This window comes from Aythya ferina (genome assembly GCF_964211825.1).
Source record: "Aythya ferina genome assembly, chromosome: 19".
NCBI classification, from domain to species: Eukaryota; Metazoa; Chordata; class Aves; order Anseriformes; family Anatidae; genus Aythya; species Aythya ferina.
In genome coordinates, this window is record NC_140309.1 from 9,508,548 (window position 1) to 9,526,576 (window position 18,029).

Below are 18,029 nucleotides of genomic sequence, written 5' to 3' on the forward strand. Positions count from 1 at the left end.
GGTGGCACGACTGAGGAAAGAAGTCTTTATTTATTGGTCTCTTCCGACAGGTGCAATAGTGAACAGGGCAGTGGTGGTGCAGTAGTAAACAGGGCAGTGTTAGTGCAAACTGAGATGCCTTATTGGCCTTTTTGTCTTTACGTAAGGCACGGTATTTGTAATAAAACCAGCGAGATACAAGTATTTGTAGTGGGTAGCAAGCGGATTATAGCGCCTCGATAGGTAATGTAACAGTAGTGTTTCTGCAATAACCGACTGCGTGCTGGAAAAGGCCCCCTCGTCTTCCTCCCAGCCTGTGCAGCCACGGCTGGGACGAGACCTGATACCCCAAGAAATGGTCCCCCAGTTTGGCCCTTTCCAGCCCTCCTTTTTAGCTTTCAGACAGAATGAAAGGCACAGAGCGGCCACCGGTCTCTCAGCTGCCCTGCAGCAGAGGGAACCCCAGGATGGGGCAGGAGGGATGGACCCTACACCCTGAGCTCAGGCTGCTGCTGCTGGTGTCAGCTGGAGGTGAGCAGGGGCGAGGAGCAACCGTTTTAGGATCCTGGTGTCAACTTCTCCCTCCAGCCCTGCCAGCAGCAGCTGTAGTGAGAAGCCCCCGGGGGGCAAGCGGAGAGCCCGAAGTGACTCTGAGCCCCGCATCAGGGAGGTGCGTGTGGGAGGCTGGGTGCAGCCGTAGCTTAAGGGCAACGTTGGTGACGATTGGGAACGGGCTGTGCAGAACCACGGCTCTGCTCCCTGCTGGAGGCTGTAAACCGGAGCTGGAGGAGTGGCTCTGAGCAGTGGCAGGGACAGCACGCGGCTCCCCACGGCCCCTGCGCTGCTGCGTGGGGCTGGGCGCGCTCCAGCATCGCCTACGCTGCTGCTCTGCAGGGCCCTTCGCGCCGCGCCTCGCTCTGTGCTGGAATCAGTCCCAAAATCGGGAGGATTTGTAACTTTGGGCTGGAGGACGCCAGGCGCAGGAACAACGTGGGAGGAGATTTCCCCCAGAAAGTCCCCCCAGCTGCAGCCGGCGCTGCCTGGCACGGCGGCGGAGACGGCAAAGCTGCCTCACGCCCGAGCAGCCTCGCGGTACGGATGCTTCTGCTGCTCTGCCCCCGCTCCAGGCCCTGCAGCGCTCGTCGTGGAGGCAGAAGAGCCGGGGGGGGCACAACCCTTCTGCAGCCCCCGCGCTCGGCTGCCTCTGCCGGCCGTCAGCTGCTCTTGTCGGCGGGCGAGCGGCCGTAGAGGCGGGCGGCCTTGCGGCAGATGAGGCCGAACCAGTAGAGCTGCGGGGCGAGGAGGGAGGCGTTGGCGATGTTGCAGTGCAGGGGGATGCGGAAAGGCACCAGGTAGAGGGGGATCCCCGCCTGCCTGGCGTAGGCCGCGTACATGAAGGGGAAGAGGAGAATGCGGCAGAGGAAGAAAGTCACCAGGATGAGGATCCCGTTCACCTTGTGCAGGAGCGTGTGCTGCATCTTGAGCTGGGGAAGGAAGAAGGCGAGAGCAGGTGACGGCCGTGCTCGGAGCATGGAGATGCAGCAGCGGCCGGAGCTGGTTCTGCCCCACGGCCCTACAGGCCAGGAGCTGGGTGTAGGGGAGCGGGGAGAGCTCCAAACGCAGCCCCCTGCACCCCGGTGCTGCGGAGGGGAGCAGGGGCCGAGCAGTGGGCAGCAGGAGCCCATCCACCCGCTGAGCCCGGCCCTGAGGCTGAGCAGAACGGCAGCGATCAGCCCCGTCCCCCCCCCTCGCGTACCTGCATGAGGATTTTGCCCAGCGACACAAAAGGAGTGCTCAGCTCTGCCGTGAAGATGCAGCCCACGAAGAAATCCCCCAGCTCTCCCCTGAAGTGCTGCGAACAAAGACAGCGGTGAGGGGCTGCGCTCAGGGCCCGGCTGCCGGCCCCGCTGGTTTCAGGAGAGGTGGGTTGGATTTAACACCGAGCATCTCCCCCGGCTCAGGGCTCCAGCCAGGCAGCGACGCTTTGCCAGACACAGCCTTGGCTGTGCTGCGTGTGATGCCAGCCAAGTAACTGTGAGCAGAGACCCTCCGCAGGTCGGTCTGAGCAGGGAGAAAAGCACCGAGCAAGTGAGCAGGTCCCTTCTGGGGCAGGTGGGGACCCTCCTCCGTGGGGAGCTTGCAGGGCGTGAGGAGGACGCTGCCCTGTCTGGGAGCAAGGGGCAGGACGCGGTGACACCCGGCCATGCTCCAGGGCAGGGACATCTGGGGACAGGAGGGAAGGAGTTGCAGATGGTGACACAGGGAACGAGGCTCGTTGGGCAAGGGAAGGACCCGCGGTGATGCAACCATCCGCGGTGACACCCAGGGACACCCCCACGGGGCTGTGCACACAGCAGCCGTGCCCGGCCCTTACCTGGGCGACGGGGGTGAGCACGATGAGGATGAAGAGGTGGTGGGTCACCATGAGCCGCTCCTGCAGCAGGAAGCTGCGCACGCTGGCCAGCGAGTGCTTCTTCTCCGCCACCCCCTTCTCCTGGCTCTTGTGCCAGTGGCAGAGGTACATGACGTAGATGTCGTAGGTCATGTAGGGGACGAGGACCCAGATGTACTCCACGGCCAGCCAGTGCCTGGGGAGGGAGCAGCACACGGAGGTGTGTGTGGGGGAGACCCACGCTTGCCACTGCAGTGAGGGGGTGTCAAGGCAGAGCACGGCCTGACAGCACCCCGGGGCCCATCTGCCAGTGTGTAAGGCGGTTGTGTTCCTGCACCCGTGCTACTTGGAGCGAAGGGGGAGTGATGGGTGATTCCTGAAGGCAGCAGGCGAGCGGTGCTCTAAAAGCAAGGTGTTTATCCAGGTGGTGCCTTGAGGTTTCTGCTAGGGCCGTGCAATCAGCCCTGCAGCAGGCAGGAAAGCCACAGCCACGAGTGACAGAGAGCCCCAGCTCCCGAGGAACCCAGGGGCTCCCAGCACCCCTAGGGTCTGCTCTGCAGCAACATGACCGTTCCCCGCAGTATTTGGGGGCCCAGCACCCCCTTCCCCAAGGACGCTTCCTCGGCACTGCCCCGTTGGTGGCTCGCCGTGCCAGGCGCCGCAGGGCTGAGCACAAACACAGGGCGATAGCACGGCAGGCAGGTGTGTGCCGGGGCTGGAGAGCTGCGCAGGGCAGCTGCACGGCACCTCCCCGCATCCAGGGCTCGTCTGCCAGCCCTGCAGCACGCAGTGCCCCCCGGGACAGCCGGAGCCAACGCCTGGTGGGAATAAAACACCTGAGCCTGGATCCCTTCTGCGTGCCCCTCCTGTCGGCTGCCCAGCCCGGGTCAGTGTCTGAACGCAGCCGGAGACCTCAGAGTTAACTGGAGGTGCCTGGCCCGGAGTTGGGAGAGTGAAGCGCGAGATGTTTAATATAGGCAATAAATCCCTGAGAGACGTTTGTCTGTTGGGAAATAATTGCACGCAGATGCCTGTTCCCAAAGTATGTCGGAATCCCGGTTGCACAACCCGGCTGCAGTAACCCCTGCTCGGCGCGGGGACCGGGCTCCTCGAAAAGCACCGAGCGGAGCTGCAGGGGCAGGGAAAGCACCACTGCTCCCAGAAACATAGCTCGGGGCCCAAATAAACCGGCTCTTGCTCTCCTGCTGCCTCAAGAAAAATTCCCTTGGGTGCGTTCCTACTGCGGCCAGGAAGAAATCCAAAACGCGTGGCTATCCCGGGGAGGGGGGCGGACGGGCCCTTGTTGGTACAACTCGCCCAGGGCTTCGGAGGGCAATTAGGGTGCCAGCAGTACAATGCTCGTCTGCTTGTGTAAATAAATTGGCAGCTTTTATTGCAGCCCTTGTGCTGCTTCCTGGCTCTCTGTCTTGCTGTCGTTCTCCCAGCCCTTCCCCGCTGAGCGCTGTGCTGCAGTTACCCCAGATACAAGGGAAATCTGGGTCTCTGGCCGCAGAGCCACGGGGCTGGGATTGTTCCCCTGACCACAGGGCGGGTTTTGGAGGGTTGAGGTCCAACTCCCTGGGATCCTGCTGCAGCGAGAGGAGATTTTTGTACCCGTGTGCCCGAGGCACTGCCGTGACCCGAGGCCGCTCGCCGCCCTGAACGGCCCTGGATGCTCTGCGGGCACGAGGATGCTCACGCAGCGGGCAGCCGGGCTCTGTGCGGGTGCTCTCACCACCACCCTTAGCGCTGATTCACACCCTGAAGAGCCCAAATCTGGCACGATGCTCACCCACCGCCCCGCCACGGCTGCGTTCTCCGCGCCTCCTCTTTCCGTGCCGCTCTCAGCTCTGCCTTCCAGCCTCTTACTCCGAGTATCTCTGCTCAGGGCTCCTCACGGGGCGGCTGCCGTGAGCCCCGGACGATCCAGGGCTGCTCCCCGAGCACCACCAGCCGCGCTCCCGGGATTTCTTCTCCTGGACCTGTGGGGCTGCCCCTCTCCGGCCACCCCCGGCTGGCTGCGGACCCGCAATAACGGGGACCCCCCCACCCCCGGCACCCCCCCACCCCCGGCACCCCCTCTCCCGTTACCTGTCTCGCACCACATCCCCGCAGCTAAGCACCACCGTGAGCCCCGACACCGTCGCCATCGTAGCTTGGACCGTGGACACCACCCTGCAAAAACGGCGGCGAGGGGGGGGGGGCGGCTCAGACACCGACCCGGGGCACCCCCCCGCCACCATCACCACCCCCCTCCCGGCCCCCTCTCTACCTGCCGCTGAGCAGGACGCGGTCTCGGCTGCTCCATGCCGGGGCCGCCCAGCGCAGCGCCCGGGTGCAGAGGGCGAAGAGCCCCGGGAAGAAGGCGGAGGCGAGGCCGAGCGTGCGCCACATGGGGCCCGCGCCGCCGCCGCCGCCACCTCCCGCCACCACCTCCCGCCACCGCCGGGGCGCGCCGCGGAGCCCCGCCCACACAAGCCACGCCCCCTCTAGGCCACGCCCCCCTCCGCCAAGTCTTACCCTCTCCTTTAAGCCCCGCCCTCACTGTTAAGCCCCGCCCTCTATGTTAACCCCCGCCCCCTCTCGACTCGGTCCTCCTGGTTCCCGGCATGCCGCGCGGCCCGGAAGCGGCTGGTCGCTATGGAGGAGGACGAGCCCGAGCTGGCGGCCGGGCTGGAGGCGGCGCTGGAGCTGGCGCCCGCCGTGCAGGCCGCGATCGAGCAGGTGGGGACGGCACCGGGCTGAGGGGACCGGGGGCGGCCCGGGAGCAGCGCCCGGCGCGTTTTAGAGGCGGCTCCTGGCGCCCCTCCCGGGTTTCTGGGAGTCCCCTAGGCCCTCAGGCCTCCCCCAGGCCCCCTCAGGCCCCCTCAGGCCCCCCGGCGGTTCCCTGGGCTGCGCCGTGCCCCCAGCAGGGGCTGCCCGGGGCTGTGCGGGATTGTGGCAGGGCAAGGAGCGGCTGTGATGCTGCTGTGGGGCAGGTGGCACGGCGGCTCTGCCCTCCTCTTGGCAGCAGTGTGTGTGAGACGGCTCCTGGCAGGGCACTTACTCACCTCATGCCATGCATGTAGCTCTTCTGGCTCCAGCAGCTGGTGGTGGAGCTGGGCAGGTGCCTGTGAAGGCCTCTAGGTGAAAGCTGCTCACGAGGCCTGTTCCTCGGCAGAGTTTTTCTCGTTTAAAGTCTGACACAACCACTGCTGTTACTCTGAGAAAGGTGGATGGTGCGTGTGCCCGGTTAAAACAGGGCTTTGTGAGGGCTTTGCGTGCAGGGTGATGTGTGGAGGTGGTGCTGCAGTGATGGGGACAGCTGCTGTGCTTGCTTGGCGTGGTTTTGACCACAGAGAGCAGAGCTGGTGGCTGTGTGAATATGGAATAAGTGTGGTACCAGAGAAGGGAATGCAGTGTGTTTTGGTCTGTGGGGACAAAAACAAAGGCTGCCAGCTGTACTTGCATCGTTTAAGCTATTTCTGAAGGCAGATCTGTCTGCACCACTGCCACTCTCTTCCTTTTCCTGGGGTAGGAAGAATCATCCAGCTGATTCTATTTCTTTCCCTTTCTTTCATGTGTGAGTGGCAAACCCCAATCTCCAGAGAACTTGTACAACCATTTCTTAATTCATCATGTTTCATATTACGTGACTCTGAAAAACAAATCCTCTGCCTCTCACCACGGGGCCTCGCAAAGCCCAAGTGAAGATAAGGGCAAGGCCTCAGCAGGGGTCATCACTTCCACACAACTGCAAAGCTCAGAATGGTTTGGGATGTGTAATTAATGGCCTGTGCATCTTGGGATTCCCTTGCACAGGGCTGGTTGTGCTCGTGCTGTATGTGGAAGCACGCACGTGTGGTATCTGTGTTTATCCAGGCTGATAGCCCCTGGAATTTTGGTAGGTCAGAGATCTCTAGAGATCTCATTCCTGAGGACTTTGTGCAGGCTTGTTAGAACGTTGCTGTTGAACACAACCTGAAGTGGGTGCTGAAGTGATTAAAAAGTAGCAGATATTGTGTAAAGTTACAGAAATTAAAGTTGATGTGTTGTTCATTGTATTTTTCCCTCCCTCTCCTCAGGTGTTCCCCAGCCAAGATCCCCTGGACAGAGCAGATTTCAACGCTGTGGAGTACATCAACACTCTCTTTCCCACTGAGCAAGTAAGTAGTGCTCACAGTAAATCCTCTGTGCAAGGAGTAACCTGGTAGTAAACGACTGAAGGCGTGTTTAAGCCTGTGAAGCCTTTTCTTCCACACAATAGCATTGGTAGTAATGCTGTGAGAACAATCACTTCTTAAATCCTCATCTAATGAGGTCCGCTCGTTACGCAGCTTCTTTGTACCCAAAGTGCTGGCTGGAGTCAGAGTTCTTTTATCTGTGGACGTAAATTAGCTTTATACACAGAGGTTTGTGTAGCAGCACACCTCATAACTGCTGTGTGTTAATCATTAGTGAATCCTCAAGGGTTGTAACCGCATAAGACAGGTGTTGAGTGTGAAATATCACTGAGGAGTCATCCCTGTTTATAACCCATTGTTTCTTTTGAGATGTAGAGAAGGAGGTTGCTGTGGGATCATTATCCATACTTGGTCTTCCCCAAATCAGCCCCGGGGCAGTTTTGGAGTAAGCTATTGTGAAAAGGTGTTTCTGCAGCTCAAGACCGGGTTGGGAGGCAGCTCCATTGCAGGTTCTACCGTGTTTAAGCCCCTCTGCAGGGTTGGCTTTTTGGCCTTCAGGTTTCTCTCTTCAGTTTGCTGGTGGGTGCTGGCTTGTCCTTTCTCCTTTTTGCTGGTGGAAACCTATTTTTCCCCCTCAAAGCCCCTGCTACAGCTCCAGCAGCAGCCAGGCCTCCTCCAGCCGTGCGCTGGGTGCCTGAGCTCTGCGGGAGGGTCCTGGCCAGGGAAGGTGAGAGCTCTGCACTGCCCGCTGGAGGTCACTGTCACCACGGCATTTCAGGGCCGTTCCTGCTGACTGCAGGCTCCTGGCAGTGCTGAGAATTGCAGGGGACACCCTGCGTGCCTGGGGCTGAGGGGGACGTGCAGGGCTGTGCCCTCTCTTTTGCTGCTGTTATGTGACCTGAAAAGTCGCTGAGTTGCCCTGTGTCTGTTTCTCCACCTGTAAAACAAAGTCACGCTCTGCTTCTTGTAAAGTAAGATGCACGAGAAAGTGCTAATTGCCACAGCTGGTGCGTAGCAAAGTAAAAAGGGAAAACCTACTGACTTTCCTTTGTGTTTTTCATGTTGTAGTCTTTGGCAAACATCGATGAAGTTGTGAACAAAATCAGACTGAAAATAAGGTAAGTGTTTCTCCATTTCATCGCATCTCAGATGGGCGGTAGTCTGGTTGTTACCAAGGCTTCAGAAGTACAGCCTGTGCTGTGGCTAATTAGAGCTTTTGATTTGCTTAAAAGACAGGACAGGATCAACCTGAAGCCTAATAGAGTTGGAAAGAGTCAAAAATGTATCGCTAATTAGAGGGTTTTTTTAAATCCTGCCCCTATTGTGTAATATCTGCCTTTCAGGTTATTTTATGATGGGTTGCAATGAACTAGAAATCAATGAATACCAAACTTTAGTACAGTTTGAAGGCTGAGAGAACAAACTACCCAGAATACTTGCTTGCTGAGAATTTTTATGAGGTCAAAGTAGCAATTGTAAAAACTCGCATTTTATGTTTTTGTCGTTATTTGTACTGTAAATGTAAAATAAAAACTCTGCAGGAGGAAACTTACGTTTCTGCACAGTCTGGCACTGGCAGCCTGAAAAGATTGAGACAGCACTTTAATATATGAAAAGTGGAAATGAAAACCGACGAGGGAAAACGTGTGATATTGCTTAAGGGAAGAGAAATACAAGGAGCCCCAATTAGATTATGTAAATTTTTTGTTTTTGCAACAGGAGCTTTATATTGTGTAAGATATTGCCCCACAGAGAGAGGGAGAAAGAAGTATGAGTTCAGCATTGGTTCAGCACCAGCTCTTGGATTTTAAATCAATTTTGTAGCTCTCAAGGTTCCCAGAAATTATGTTGCTCAGGCATATAGAGAATGGATTTGACATTATAAATTCATTTCTGCAGGAGGTTGGATGACAACATTCGAACTGTAGTGAGGGGACAGACGAACGTGGGACAGGATGGCAGGCAGGTATGTGTATTTCATCTCGAGCAAAGCCAGCGGTTCTCATCTTGTGATGCTAAATTGAGGCTTGGCTCTGGCAGGTAGAAACCTGCTCCCATTGTTAGGGAGGTGTTTCTGCTCTCTTTTACACTAATGACTTCCTGAGCTGCTTTCTGAACAGCTGTTCTGTCCTGCCTTCTGATCACCCTGCAAAGGGAAGTGAATGAGAAATCAATTATAAAAATCAAAAGCAAAACCAGGAGGCTTGCAGTCATGCCTCTCTAAAGCTAATTATAAACTAACAGGATTAAACAGGTACAAACACATTTGCCATTGAGTAAGAATCAATAAGAGGCTATTTAGCCTCCTAACTAGGCTGTTTGCTGAAGTACCCCGAGTAGCTAGTGACTAAGCTTGATGACTGCCTGCCAGTTCATCCTGTATGTATTATTTGGCCACCAGGTTTTCCATTTGTCTCTTTCTTGACAGATGTGTTTGCTCAGAGTCCAGTATTGAACAGCATGGCCATGGCTGCGGTGTTTGTGAACACTGAGCTTGGTCCCCATGTTATCTGGCAGTGAGGTATCACTTGGTGCAGCTGTACCTCCTGTGTCTATTGATTCATCTCTTTAATATCAGATTGAGGAAGGGGTTGCTGGGTTGGGATAATCGTTCCCTCCCCAGCAAGGCTTTTCCAGCAATTCCACTTCTTGCTGCAGTAGCAGTTGGCGCATATCTGCTCTTTTCTTGTGGGAGCACTGCCCCCACTCTCACTTTTTCCCCCTTTATTAAGTCTGTTGTGTTGAAAGAATAAGTTCTGGGCAAACTGGACATGAAGCCCCTGCAGGAAGTGGTGAAAAGAACTCTGCGTGGAGAACAGAAAAAGACTGAGATGAAAACATACATCACTGGCTGGCTTCCAACAGGCTGTGTGTGCAGCCTTGTGCTCCAAGGGCTTTAGAGAGGTTACTTCATCAGAGAACACCCAGAGATCGGGGCTTGAGGTGAAAAACTTTTCATTTCTAATCCTACCTCTGCCACAGAGTCTGGCATCGAGTGAATTATTTACCTTACCTGCACCTTTGTATTGTTCTCAGGCAGATGTGAGCTGCTTACCTCTCCTAGCAGAACCAGTTCGGTGTTTGTGTGGCTTCCCAAGTAGTGCTGTTAACCTGGGGACACTCCTGGGATGTAGCCCACCTTGGAGTGGTGCTGCCCGCAGTCACTGCGGGGATGAGGCAAGAAATCAAGTGGGCAGCAACTGCAGAGATTGAGGAGGGGAGTGGAAACGAGTGCAGTACGTGGAGGAGTGTGGGGATGGTTGGTGGCAGCAGGGAAACTGCTACAGTTGTCACCTCAAATGGGCTCAAAAGGCTACACGTTCAGAGAAGGCTTTAAAAAAATAAAATCAAGGAGAGCTGTGGGTACAACTTGCCCAGAGTGCCTCGGGACTCACAGGTCCAAAGGATGCACGGGGTGGAGGGGAGAGACAAAAGAGGCAGTGCCACAGTCAGCAGTGCTTGCAGGGTAACAAAGCCTCCCTGTGCTATGGAGGTGCAGTGAGTGTTGTTTAGAGCTTTGCCTTATATCTCTGCTTTTTACTCTTTAATCCCTTTGAAGTCCCCAAAGCGTGTTGAGGCAGACTTGGACAGTGTCCTGCTCTGAAGTCTCGAGAGGCAAATCATGCGTGCAGCCCTTCATTTAGCTTGGTCGTAAAAGAACCAATTAAATTTCTGTCCAAGTTCTTTTTTTTTTTTTTTTTTAAAGAAAACTTCAAACGTGAATGTGTTTGTGGTGTGTCTGTTGAGCAGGATGTTAAATTTTTATAGAGCGAGAGGCCTGTCTTCTCCCACTCAGAGCAAGGGTTTTGTTTTACAGTACACGGTAAAAAGAAGTCTCAGTGCAGCTGAAAGCAGGGTGCCCTTAAGACAAGTCAGTGCTCTGCTAGGAAGGAGGTCTGAAGCTTTTTTTTTTTTTTTCCTCCTTTTTATCTTTTCTGGTGGTAGTTTGCAAGGTCTTACAGTAACATTAGGTGCTCTCTTCCACAGATCTCGCTCAATTTGTAGGAAATGGTAATCTTCATAATTCTGATATTTCCTGTGAAATTGGGTTGCAGCGTACATGTAGATGGATGGTGTCACCATCCTGTGAGCGTCTCCTCAGGAGGCCCAGGGTGCAGATCATTATTGCATTTTATGATATTTACCACACCCTCAATTAATAAAGAAGCGGGTGGCAACCAGCTTTTGCAATAGGTTGGAAATAAAGCTTAGAGGCAGCCCCAGCAAGAAGCTGAATAAATCTTCCCATTTATAGTGGCTTGTTGCCATGAGATGCCCTTGGCCCATAGGATGCACTACTTGCAACAACCTAGCTTTTGAAAAACCTATCCCTGGCTTTTGACATATCTCTATCCATGGGCACACCGAAACCCAAGGACGGTGCAATCCTTCCTTTCCTTGAAAGCGTGTGCTGTGAATAAAAGTGCCTGTGGACTCTGCTACAGCTGCTTGGATTTCAGTGGCATCTTAGGGTACATTTACTGTACATTTACTGTAAGCTTGGATCTGGAAGGTGTTTTGCAAATACCTCTTCAGTTGTGTTCTCTCCTAACCCCATGTGGTGCAGACTAACCAGGATCTGCCAGGGTTGCCTGACCTCATGATATCAGAGCTAAAGGAGCTGCTTTTGTCTGGAGAGTAAGTAGCACGCTTTTTATAAACATCCTCTCAATCCCTGACTTCCTTCCCAAGGAAACAAACCTCAGCTCCAGTGGTAGAACAACAGAAAAGTTCCTGTGCGAGCCAAAGCAAGCCGGGAGAGGGTTCCCTGCTGAGTCCCTTCTCTCTGTTTTCCACAGTAGCTGTGTCCCCCTGTTGTGGGTGCAGCCGGAGCTGTGCACACCAGCAGTTGCTGTCCCTGCTGTCCTCGCAGAGCACGCGCCGTGGGTGGAGAAGCTGATTCAGGGAGCTCAGCCTTGGCTTTTCCATCTCCTGGCAGCTTTAGCTGCCAAACGGGGGATTGGGAAGCTCGTGTAGGCTGTTGCTTCAAGTGCCGCCCAAATCCCAGGGGCCAGGGAGCTGTTACTGACTTATCTTTGTTTTTATAGCGTGTTTGGAAACCGTTGATACCCAGCAGGTTCCTAGAAGATAAACCGAGGCTGCGTAGCCTGTAACAACTTGGTTTCTCTTTGGGTACAGGGTCATTTTTCAAAGCTGCTGGCAAACAGCCCTCCCCTCGTGCTGAGGAGCAGTCCTTTACTCAGCCCTGCTGAGAGCTGCACCTTCGTGGCTGTCCAGGAGGGGGGAGCCCAGCCTCGTTTTTGAGACAGGGCAGGGTTGTGCTGGTAAGTGCAGGCAGTGCTGCTGAGGTGCCTGAATAGCGCTGCGAGCTGTTCTCCCAGCTGGAGCAGTTGAAATCCCCGTCAGGCACCGTGGTGAATAATTTGTATGCGGCTATGGAAATGTGCTCTGCGTGCTCCTTGAAGAAAAGGAGACCTCAGGGTTAGCGAGTTCAGCGTGTTAATTGCAGATCCAGCCACTGATGCTGCCTGTGATTGAGACTTCTGGCTGGTAGCGTGGTGGTTGCAACGCTGGGGACGACGTCTGTGCTCCAGCTGCGTGCTGAGATGAGTGAGCAGGCCTTCGAGGGGAACCGTAGGTGTGTGAAGGATGCAGGAGTAGGTTTTTTTGTCATCAGTCATTAACTTTTAAGCAGTTGCCTAAGTAGTCTTGATCTCACACACACGTTCGTAGCGAGTCGTACTTAGGTCTCTGAAAAAGCAGGTTCTAAATCTAGAAATAAAGTAATCAAAGAGATGTGGCCCCCAAAGAGTTACTGAAGTGGCTCTAAAGGCAAGAATGCTCTCTCCTCTCCACCGAGCGTAATGTTTCCCAGTTCAAAGCATCTGCCTTTTTGAAATTTTGCCCTAGAATTTCCTCCAAATGCAAGAGCCTTAAAATAGTCTGGCTCATTTGGCTTCCCCTTCCTGGTGCGATATTTCAGTAGAGCCTGCAGACAATGCCGTGAACTTCAGAAATTATCTCCCTAATGAGCCTTTTATGGGAGGAAACAACAGCCGTGGGTGGAACATTCCTCTGCAGGGCGTAACAAAATTTTCCTTGGGAGTCCCAGACTTGGGCTATTTCTGCTGCCTTGGGAGAGGCTGGGAATGCAGGAGCCGCCGTAGTTCTGGCGTAACGATACGTGGCTCGAGCTGTGCCTGCACTTTCTGGGGAGCCAGCACTGTCCGATCCTTTTTCTTTTTTTTTCTTGCAAGGTTTTTCTCAGATCTGCTGCTGGACTGGAGGCTGGGCTGACCTTGCTAGGAGCTCCAGTCCAGTTGTGGTATAATTTCCTCTTTGCCCCAGGGTGTCGTATAAAAAGTTCCCATAGATTTTTCCACTGGATGTGTAACGCGCTCAGTGCGTTTCTATTTGTCACTCTCTTTAGTTGTGTTTATTGCTGAACCTTCTACATGGGCTGGCTGTAATTTTTTTGACAGCAGCTGACATGCCTTTACTGCTTGTTTGGCTGAAGCTGCTTCACCTATCCTGCTCTTGTCCTTGCACGAGGCAGCCTCTGCGTTTTCAGCCCGGTTTAACCCTTAACAGTGCCTGTGCAAGCAGGGCGCAGGGGCCTGTGTCAATAAAGGTGAGGCGGCTTTGTGTGAAGCCTGCTTTGGGAGGAACTGAGACCTCAAGGGGCTTTCCAAGATCCCCGGTGGTTTTGTGGCTTCATAGTTTGACTCCTTAAAACAAACAAAACCTCTTTGTCTGTGGCCCATCTTTCCCTTCCTGCCCTGTGCACGCACAAAGTAAATAACTGAATTTCAGTGGGTACGGGCTGCTCTAAACAAAAGCTTTGCTTCCAGAACAGAATAATTCAGTTGGATGGAGCCTTTGAAGATGTAGTCCAACCGCCTGACCTCTGCAGGGCTAAACAAAAGTTTAAAATATATTAACGAGGGCCACATCCAAATGCCTCCCGGCACTCAGTGTGTCCTGGTGCGGTAGGGTCCTGCCTCAGTCAGTGCTAGACCAGAGTTAAGCACTAACTGTAAGAGGAAAGGGATGTGCTCTGGGCTGGGAAGAGCCATGCGTGTTTCTCATGGCTGAAGATAGGAGCTGATAACTGGGATTGCTTTCTTTGGCTCCTGCTTCTTTGCTTTGCTCCATGAGAACAGTAACGTGGTGTTTTTTTCCTCACTACAGCCGTGCAAAAAAGGGGTGGCAGCTGCTGTGCTTAAAGAACACAAATATATTCTTGTTGCCCAGCCTGAACCCGGCGCAGCAGTAGACAGCTTAATTAGCCAGCCCGGGCTGGGTAACCATTGCTGTCCTTTCTCATCGCATGTAAAAATAAACACGGCTCAGCTCTGCAGCTGTGGTGAGTCCCAGGCAGCCTTCCCTGCCCGCGTGCTGCAGCGTCTGGCAGTCATTAAGGCTGTGGAAGGAGGGGAAGGATGCGTCTGGCATGGAAAAATGCCCACAGGTTATTGGGTTTTACAAGGTCGTGGCTGGAATTAAGTGAAGAGGGTTCGTTGTTTTTCATAGTGATCGGGAAACGTGTTGCAGAGCCGATACAGGGAGGAGAAGAGATGAAGATGGGAGGAAAAGAAACGAAGATGGACGGCGAGCAGAAAAAAGTGATGTGCAGATGCTGCAAGTGGCAGAGAAGAGCAGCAGGGAGCGTGGCCCTCCCCTGCTGGTGGTGTCAGCCTGGCTGCCGGGTGCCCGTTTAGCTGGCACGTCCTCAGCTGCAGGGCAGCCGGCGGGTGGTGTCTCTGGAGTCAGAGCTTGTCCTCCCCTGCTCCGAGTGCTGCCTTACAGGCAGCAGCAGCCTGGCAGGCAGAGCTGATTTTGTGCAGCGTCTGCATAAACACACTGATCAAACAGCGCCCTCGCTGCAGCTTCCCTTCCGACCTCCACCTGTTTGTGTGGAGGTGGCTCTTTGGGCTACAGGTGGTGTTTGGCTCGAAGCTGAGGTAGCCAGTGCTTTCTGATCTCCTGCCGTAGGTACTTTGGTTTCATTTCTGCGTTTATTTAAATAAAGTGCTCTCTTCCAGGCGTCCAAGTGCACGCTGCTTCCTTGGCTGCAGGTTTGGCTCGTGGCCGGTGCTGCTGTGCCTCAATGAGGGGCCTGGGCTCTGCTGGGATCGTTTGTGTGAGCATTGAGAGCAGACAAAATCACCTTGAGAGCTCAATAACTAATTAAGCCTACGTCTGAAAAATACTTGGGGGCTTTTTTGTGTCACCACCCCTGATGTAGGCACCAACTCTGGCCTATTCCTTCTCTCCCCCCAGGGCTGAGCTGTACTGTGTTTGTTTTCTATTGAACGGTTCAGTATTCTGAAATATAAACAAGCAAATGTTAGATTTCACTGTTTTAAGGTGATGAATGGATGAGGGTTAAATACCGTGTCTGAGGCTGTGTAATTTTATAGATTAAAAAAAAAAGTCCTGCCACGGATTCTGTAAGGTTCCAGCCTGGTGACTGAAGTCCCAATATTCTTTTGTAACCAGAGAATAATAAACAGAAATTGAGCTGCCAAAATAAATCAAATGTGAGATTCATTTAGAGTCACTTCCCTAGTGAATTATGACAGCTGGACAATGTCCTTCCCATCTAGGAGACACGGCGAGCTCTTTCTAGCCCAGAACGTATTTATTGAAAAGGGTTTCAGGTGAATGGCACGCCAGGAAGAAATAGCGCTGTTTATTATTCCTTTGGCTACTGGCCATTAAAACTGGCATCTGCAACTGCCCGAAGAGGTCAGGCATAACTTCTGCCATCTGCTGCAGAGCTCGGTTCGAGGCGGGTCCGGCTGTGACCTTGCTTTGTGCCTCTGGGTCAAGAGGTAAGGAACGCACCGTGTCGTCCTGCCGCCCGAGGCTGGGGAGCAGGGCACGTTTTGTGCTGGTGAGAGATGTTTTTTTTCATCTGACGGTGTTAAAAGCAGGTTGCAAAGGGAGCCTGGGATGATCCACAGCCAGCGCTGCCTGCTTTTGGGTGCCAGCAAAGCGAGAAGCCCAGCCTGGAAATAGAAATCCTGATAACACACAGGAGATTTTGTGTTACTGTGGGATTTTCTTCCTCCCCCTTTTGTCATCTCCCATTTTTGGTGAGTGGTATTATTTATTCTAGTTATGTTGCTTCCATGCCTGTGGCAGGTGAGCTGTCAGCATTTCCATTCCGAAATCCCCGTTTGTAGGGTTTGTGATGTGGTTGTCCATTCCCCCACCTAGATCTGGCCTCCTAAAGCCTAAACCTGAATTCACCTTGCAAAGTCTGAGAAGCACCGACTCGACGGGCTGCTGAACTTGGCTGCAGGATGTAAAACTTGTGCTGCTGTGACAGGTAAAATCACTCACCTGAGCGAGACCAATAAAACTGCTGTCAGTTACAGCACACCACCACCTTTTTTTTTATCGTGCAGGGCTGGGCAGTGCCATAAAACTGACAGCTGAGAAGGGCGCTGGCTTAACGCAGCAGTGAGCTTCAGGAGCTGGGCTGCAAGGTTTCAACCAGCACTACCTGAACATCGCCTCCTGCTTCACATCTGCTGCCTGTGTTTGTGCAGCTACTCAGAGCACGGGTTTTGATTCCTGAGTATGATTTGGAGGGTTAAGTGAAGGGACAAGAGGAGCAATTTTAAGCTCGGTGCAGTATTGGACATAATCTGCTTTGTTGATTTAAAGCCTCCTGTGCAGCCATAGAGGTTAGGACTAGAGCTGATGACAGAAAACTACATTTTTTAGAGGCAATTGTGGTGGTTACATCGCGTTTGATGAACTCCTAGGGTGGAAATTTGCTAAAATCAAAACCAAGGGTGATGAGTCTCACAGGTTTGTGTGCTCAGGGGAATTATCTGGGTATCTGTGGTGTGTTGTCACAGTGCTCTAATGGGCAAGCCCTCTTGGCTTTAGCTGCAGCAGTTTATCCATTGCTGTAAAACTTAAGAGCTTTCTCTAAAATGAAATCAGACTGAGAATAAAAGTGTACTTCTACCCTTTCTCAGTCTGGAGGGACTCATTTGTGTGAGATTTTAGTGGCAGAAATTGTTGTTAGGCTGGTCACAGTATGCAAGGGTTTCTTTGAAATCTGCAGCTGAGGCTCCTTTGAGAACCGGGGATGGGAACTTATTTTTAGTCATGGTCCAGATTTTCATTGATCTGGGCTGTAAGTGTGGCAGCAAATGAAAGAAGCATTAACACACTGTATTCAAGAGCGGGGACCGATCCAGGAGCGTTAAATTCTCAGCATCCTGACCACAGCCCAATTTGTAGCATTAAAAATACATTTGGATGCTGTGAATTTGGCAGATGTGTCAAGCGTCCATAAAATACTTAGCAGAGGGCAGCTTTCTGATGGGAGTAACGACATCCAATTGAAATATATATTGGCTAGAAGGAAATAAAACTAGCACGTTTCTAGAACAACACCAGGGAGCATATGGAAACTATCAAGGTATTTTAACCCTTGCTGGGGACAGAGTGATGTTGGTTCAGATCATCCCAAATCTCAGAGCTTCCTAAGCAAGCAAACTGCCTCTGAAAATTTGTTCTTTCCCCAATTAAAGAAGGCTTTGTAGTACTGCACTCTTAATTCCTCTGTTTGCGTATTTCCTGGCATTTCAGTATTTGTGTACTTGCACGAGATTCCTGATAGGAAGAACATCCAGAAATCAGCACACCCACCAAGGAGACACCACTGCTCGGCTGGAGGGATGCGCAGCTCTGTAGCAGAGGGCAGGAGCTGTGCCTGGGGTGGGGAGGGAAGGAGGATGCTGTGCCCATTTGCAGCAGCTCTGGGGATTTGCAGAGGCTGTAATTCACTGACTTTGGTTTTAGGCTCGAACACTGTTGCTAATGCTGATTTTGGTGGTGTGAACCTCATACTGTAAGCCACGGGAACAGTAACTTTCAAAGGACGCTTTGCTTCAAAATGCTGAATTCTAAATTCGTGCCAGGATTGCTCCGTTAGGCTTGGTCTCATCCTGCTTCTCACTTGGCTTGTTTTATTTCCTCCTTTTGCTGGTTGGAAGATCAAGATAAAAAGGTGCCACAAGTGATGATGTGCAGACTGACCTTAGAAGTTGCTTGGGATGATGCCAAGGAAAGATATTTTTTAGGCTGGCTTTTTCTTTGTGATTCATGCTTTAACTGCTCCCTGTCGTTTCCTACTGGTGTTCAATGGACTCCTTTCCTCTTGCATCTCAAGGTGAAGAGGGTTAAAGAGCTGCAGCTGATTCATGTGCTGTGCTTTTCCCTCCTGCTTTGGAGCAGATGATGGAGACCTGTGTAGCTCGAGGTATGTCCAGCTTACCTGGGGGTAACGTGTGCTACAGAGTTGGGTTTTCCAAGTCCTGTGTGCATCTTCTCAGCGTTCTGCGTTCTCCTGTGCCAGAGAAGGAAGGGGCAAGCGATGCGCAGCCAGGCCTGTCGCCTTGCATCACACACTCTGTCTTGCTCCATTGCTGGTCCTGCCCTCTTCCTAAATTCACCGGTGTCAGAGCAGCCCTGGGGACAAACAGCTCAGCAAAAGGCGATCGGGC

General features: G+C 53.1%; 2 protein-coding genes across 2 annotated transcripts in view; one reads left to right on the forward strand and one right to left on the reverse strand.

Annotated features, from left to right (window-relative positions):
• Positions 1 to 11: 11 nt before the first annotated feature.
• On the reverse strand, positions 12 to 4,803 carry TLCD3A (TLC domain containing 3A). The gene is made up of 5 exons (XM_084493407.1): positions 4,644 to 4,803; positions 4,463 to 4,546; positions 2,354 to 2,567; positions 1,736 to 1,831; positions 12 to 1,463 (listed from the first exon to the last, which is right to left on the reverse strand). Exons 1-5 carry the CDS (start codon positions 4,763 to 4,765, stop codon positions 1,194 to 1,196), a joined length of 786 nt encoding a protein of 261 aa, XP_084349533.1. The 5' UTR covers positions 4,766 to 4,803; the 3' UTR covers positions 12 to 1,193.
• A 182-nt stretch (positions 4,804 to 4,985) lies between these two features.
• Positions 4,986 to 18,029, forward strand: part of VPS53 (VPS53 subunit of GARP complex) — a 59,808-nt gene continuing 46,764 nt past the window's right edge. The window contains exons 1-4 of the mRNA XM_084493408.1: positions 4,986 to 5,095; positions 6,436 to 6,516; positions 7,603 to 7,652; positions 8,434 to 8,500. Of these exons, the coding sequence (XP_084349534.1) occupies positions 5,012 to 5,095; positions 6,436 to 6,516; positions 7,603 to 7,652; positions 8,434 to 8,500 (282 nt within the window). The 5' untranslated portion in view covers positions 4,986 to 5,011. The remainder of the gene's footprint in view (positions 5,096 to 6,435; positions 6,517 to 7,602; positions 7,653 to 8,433; positions 8,501 to 18,029) is intronic.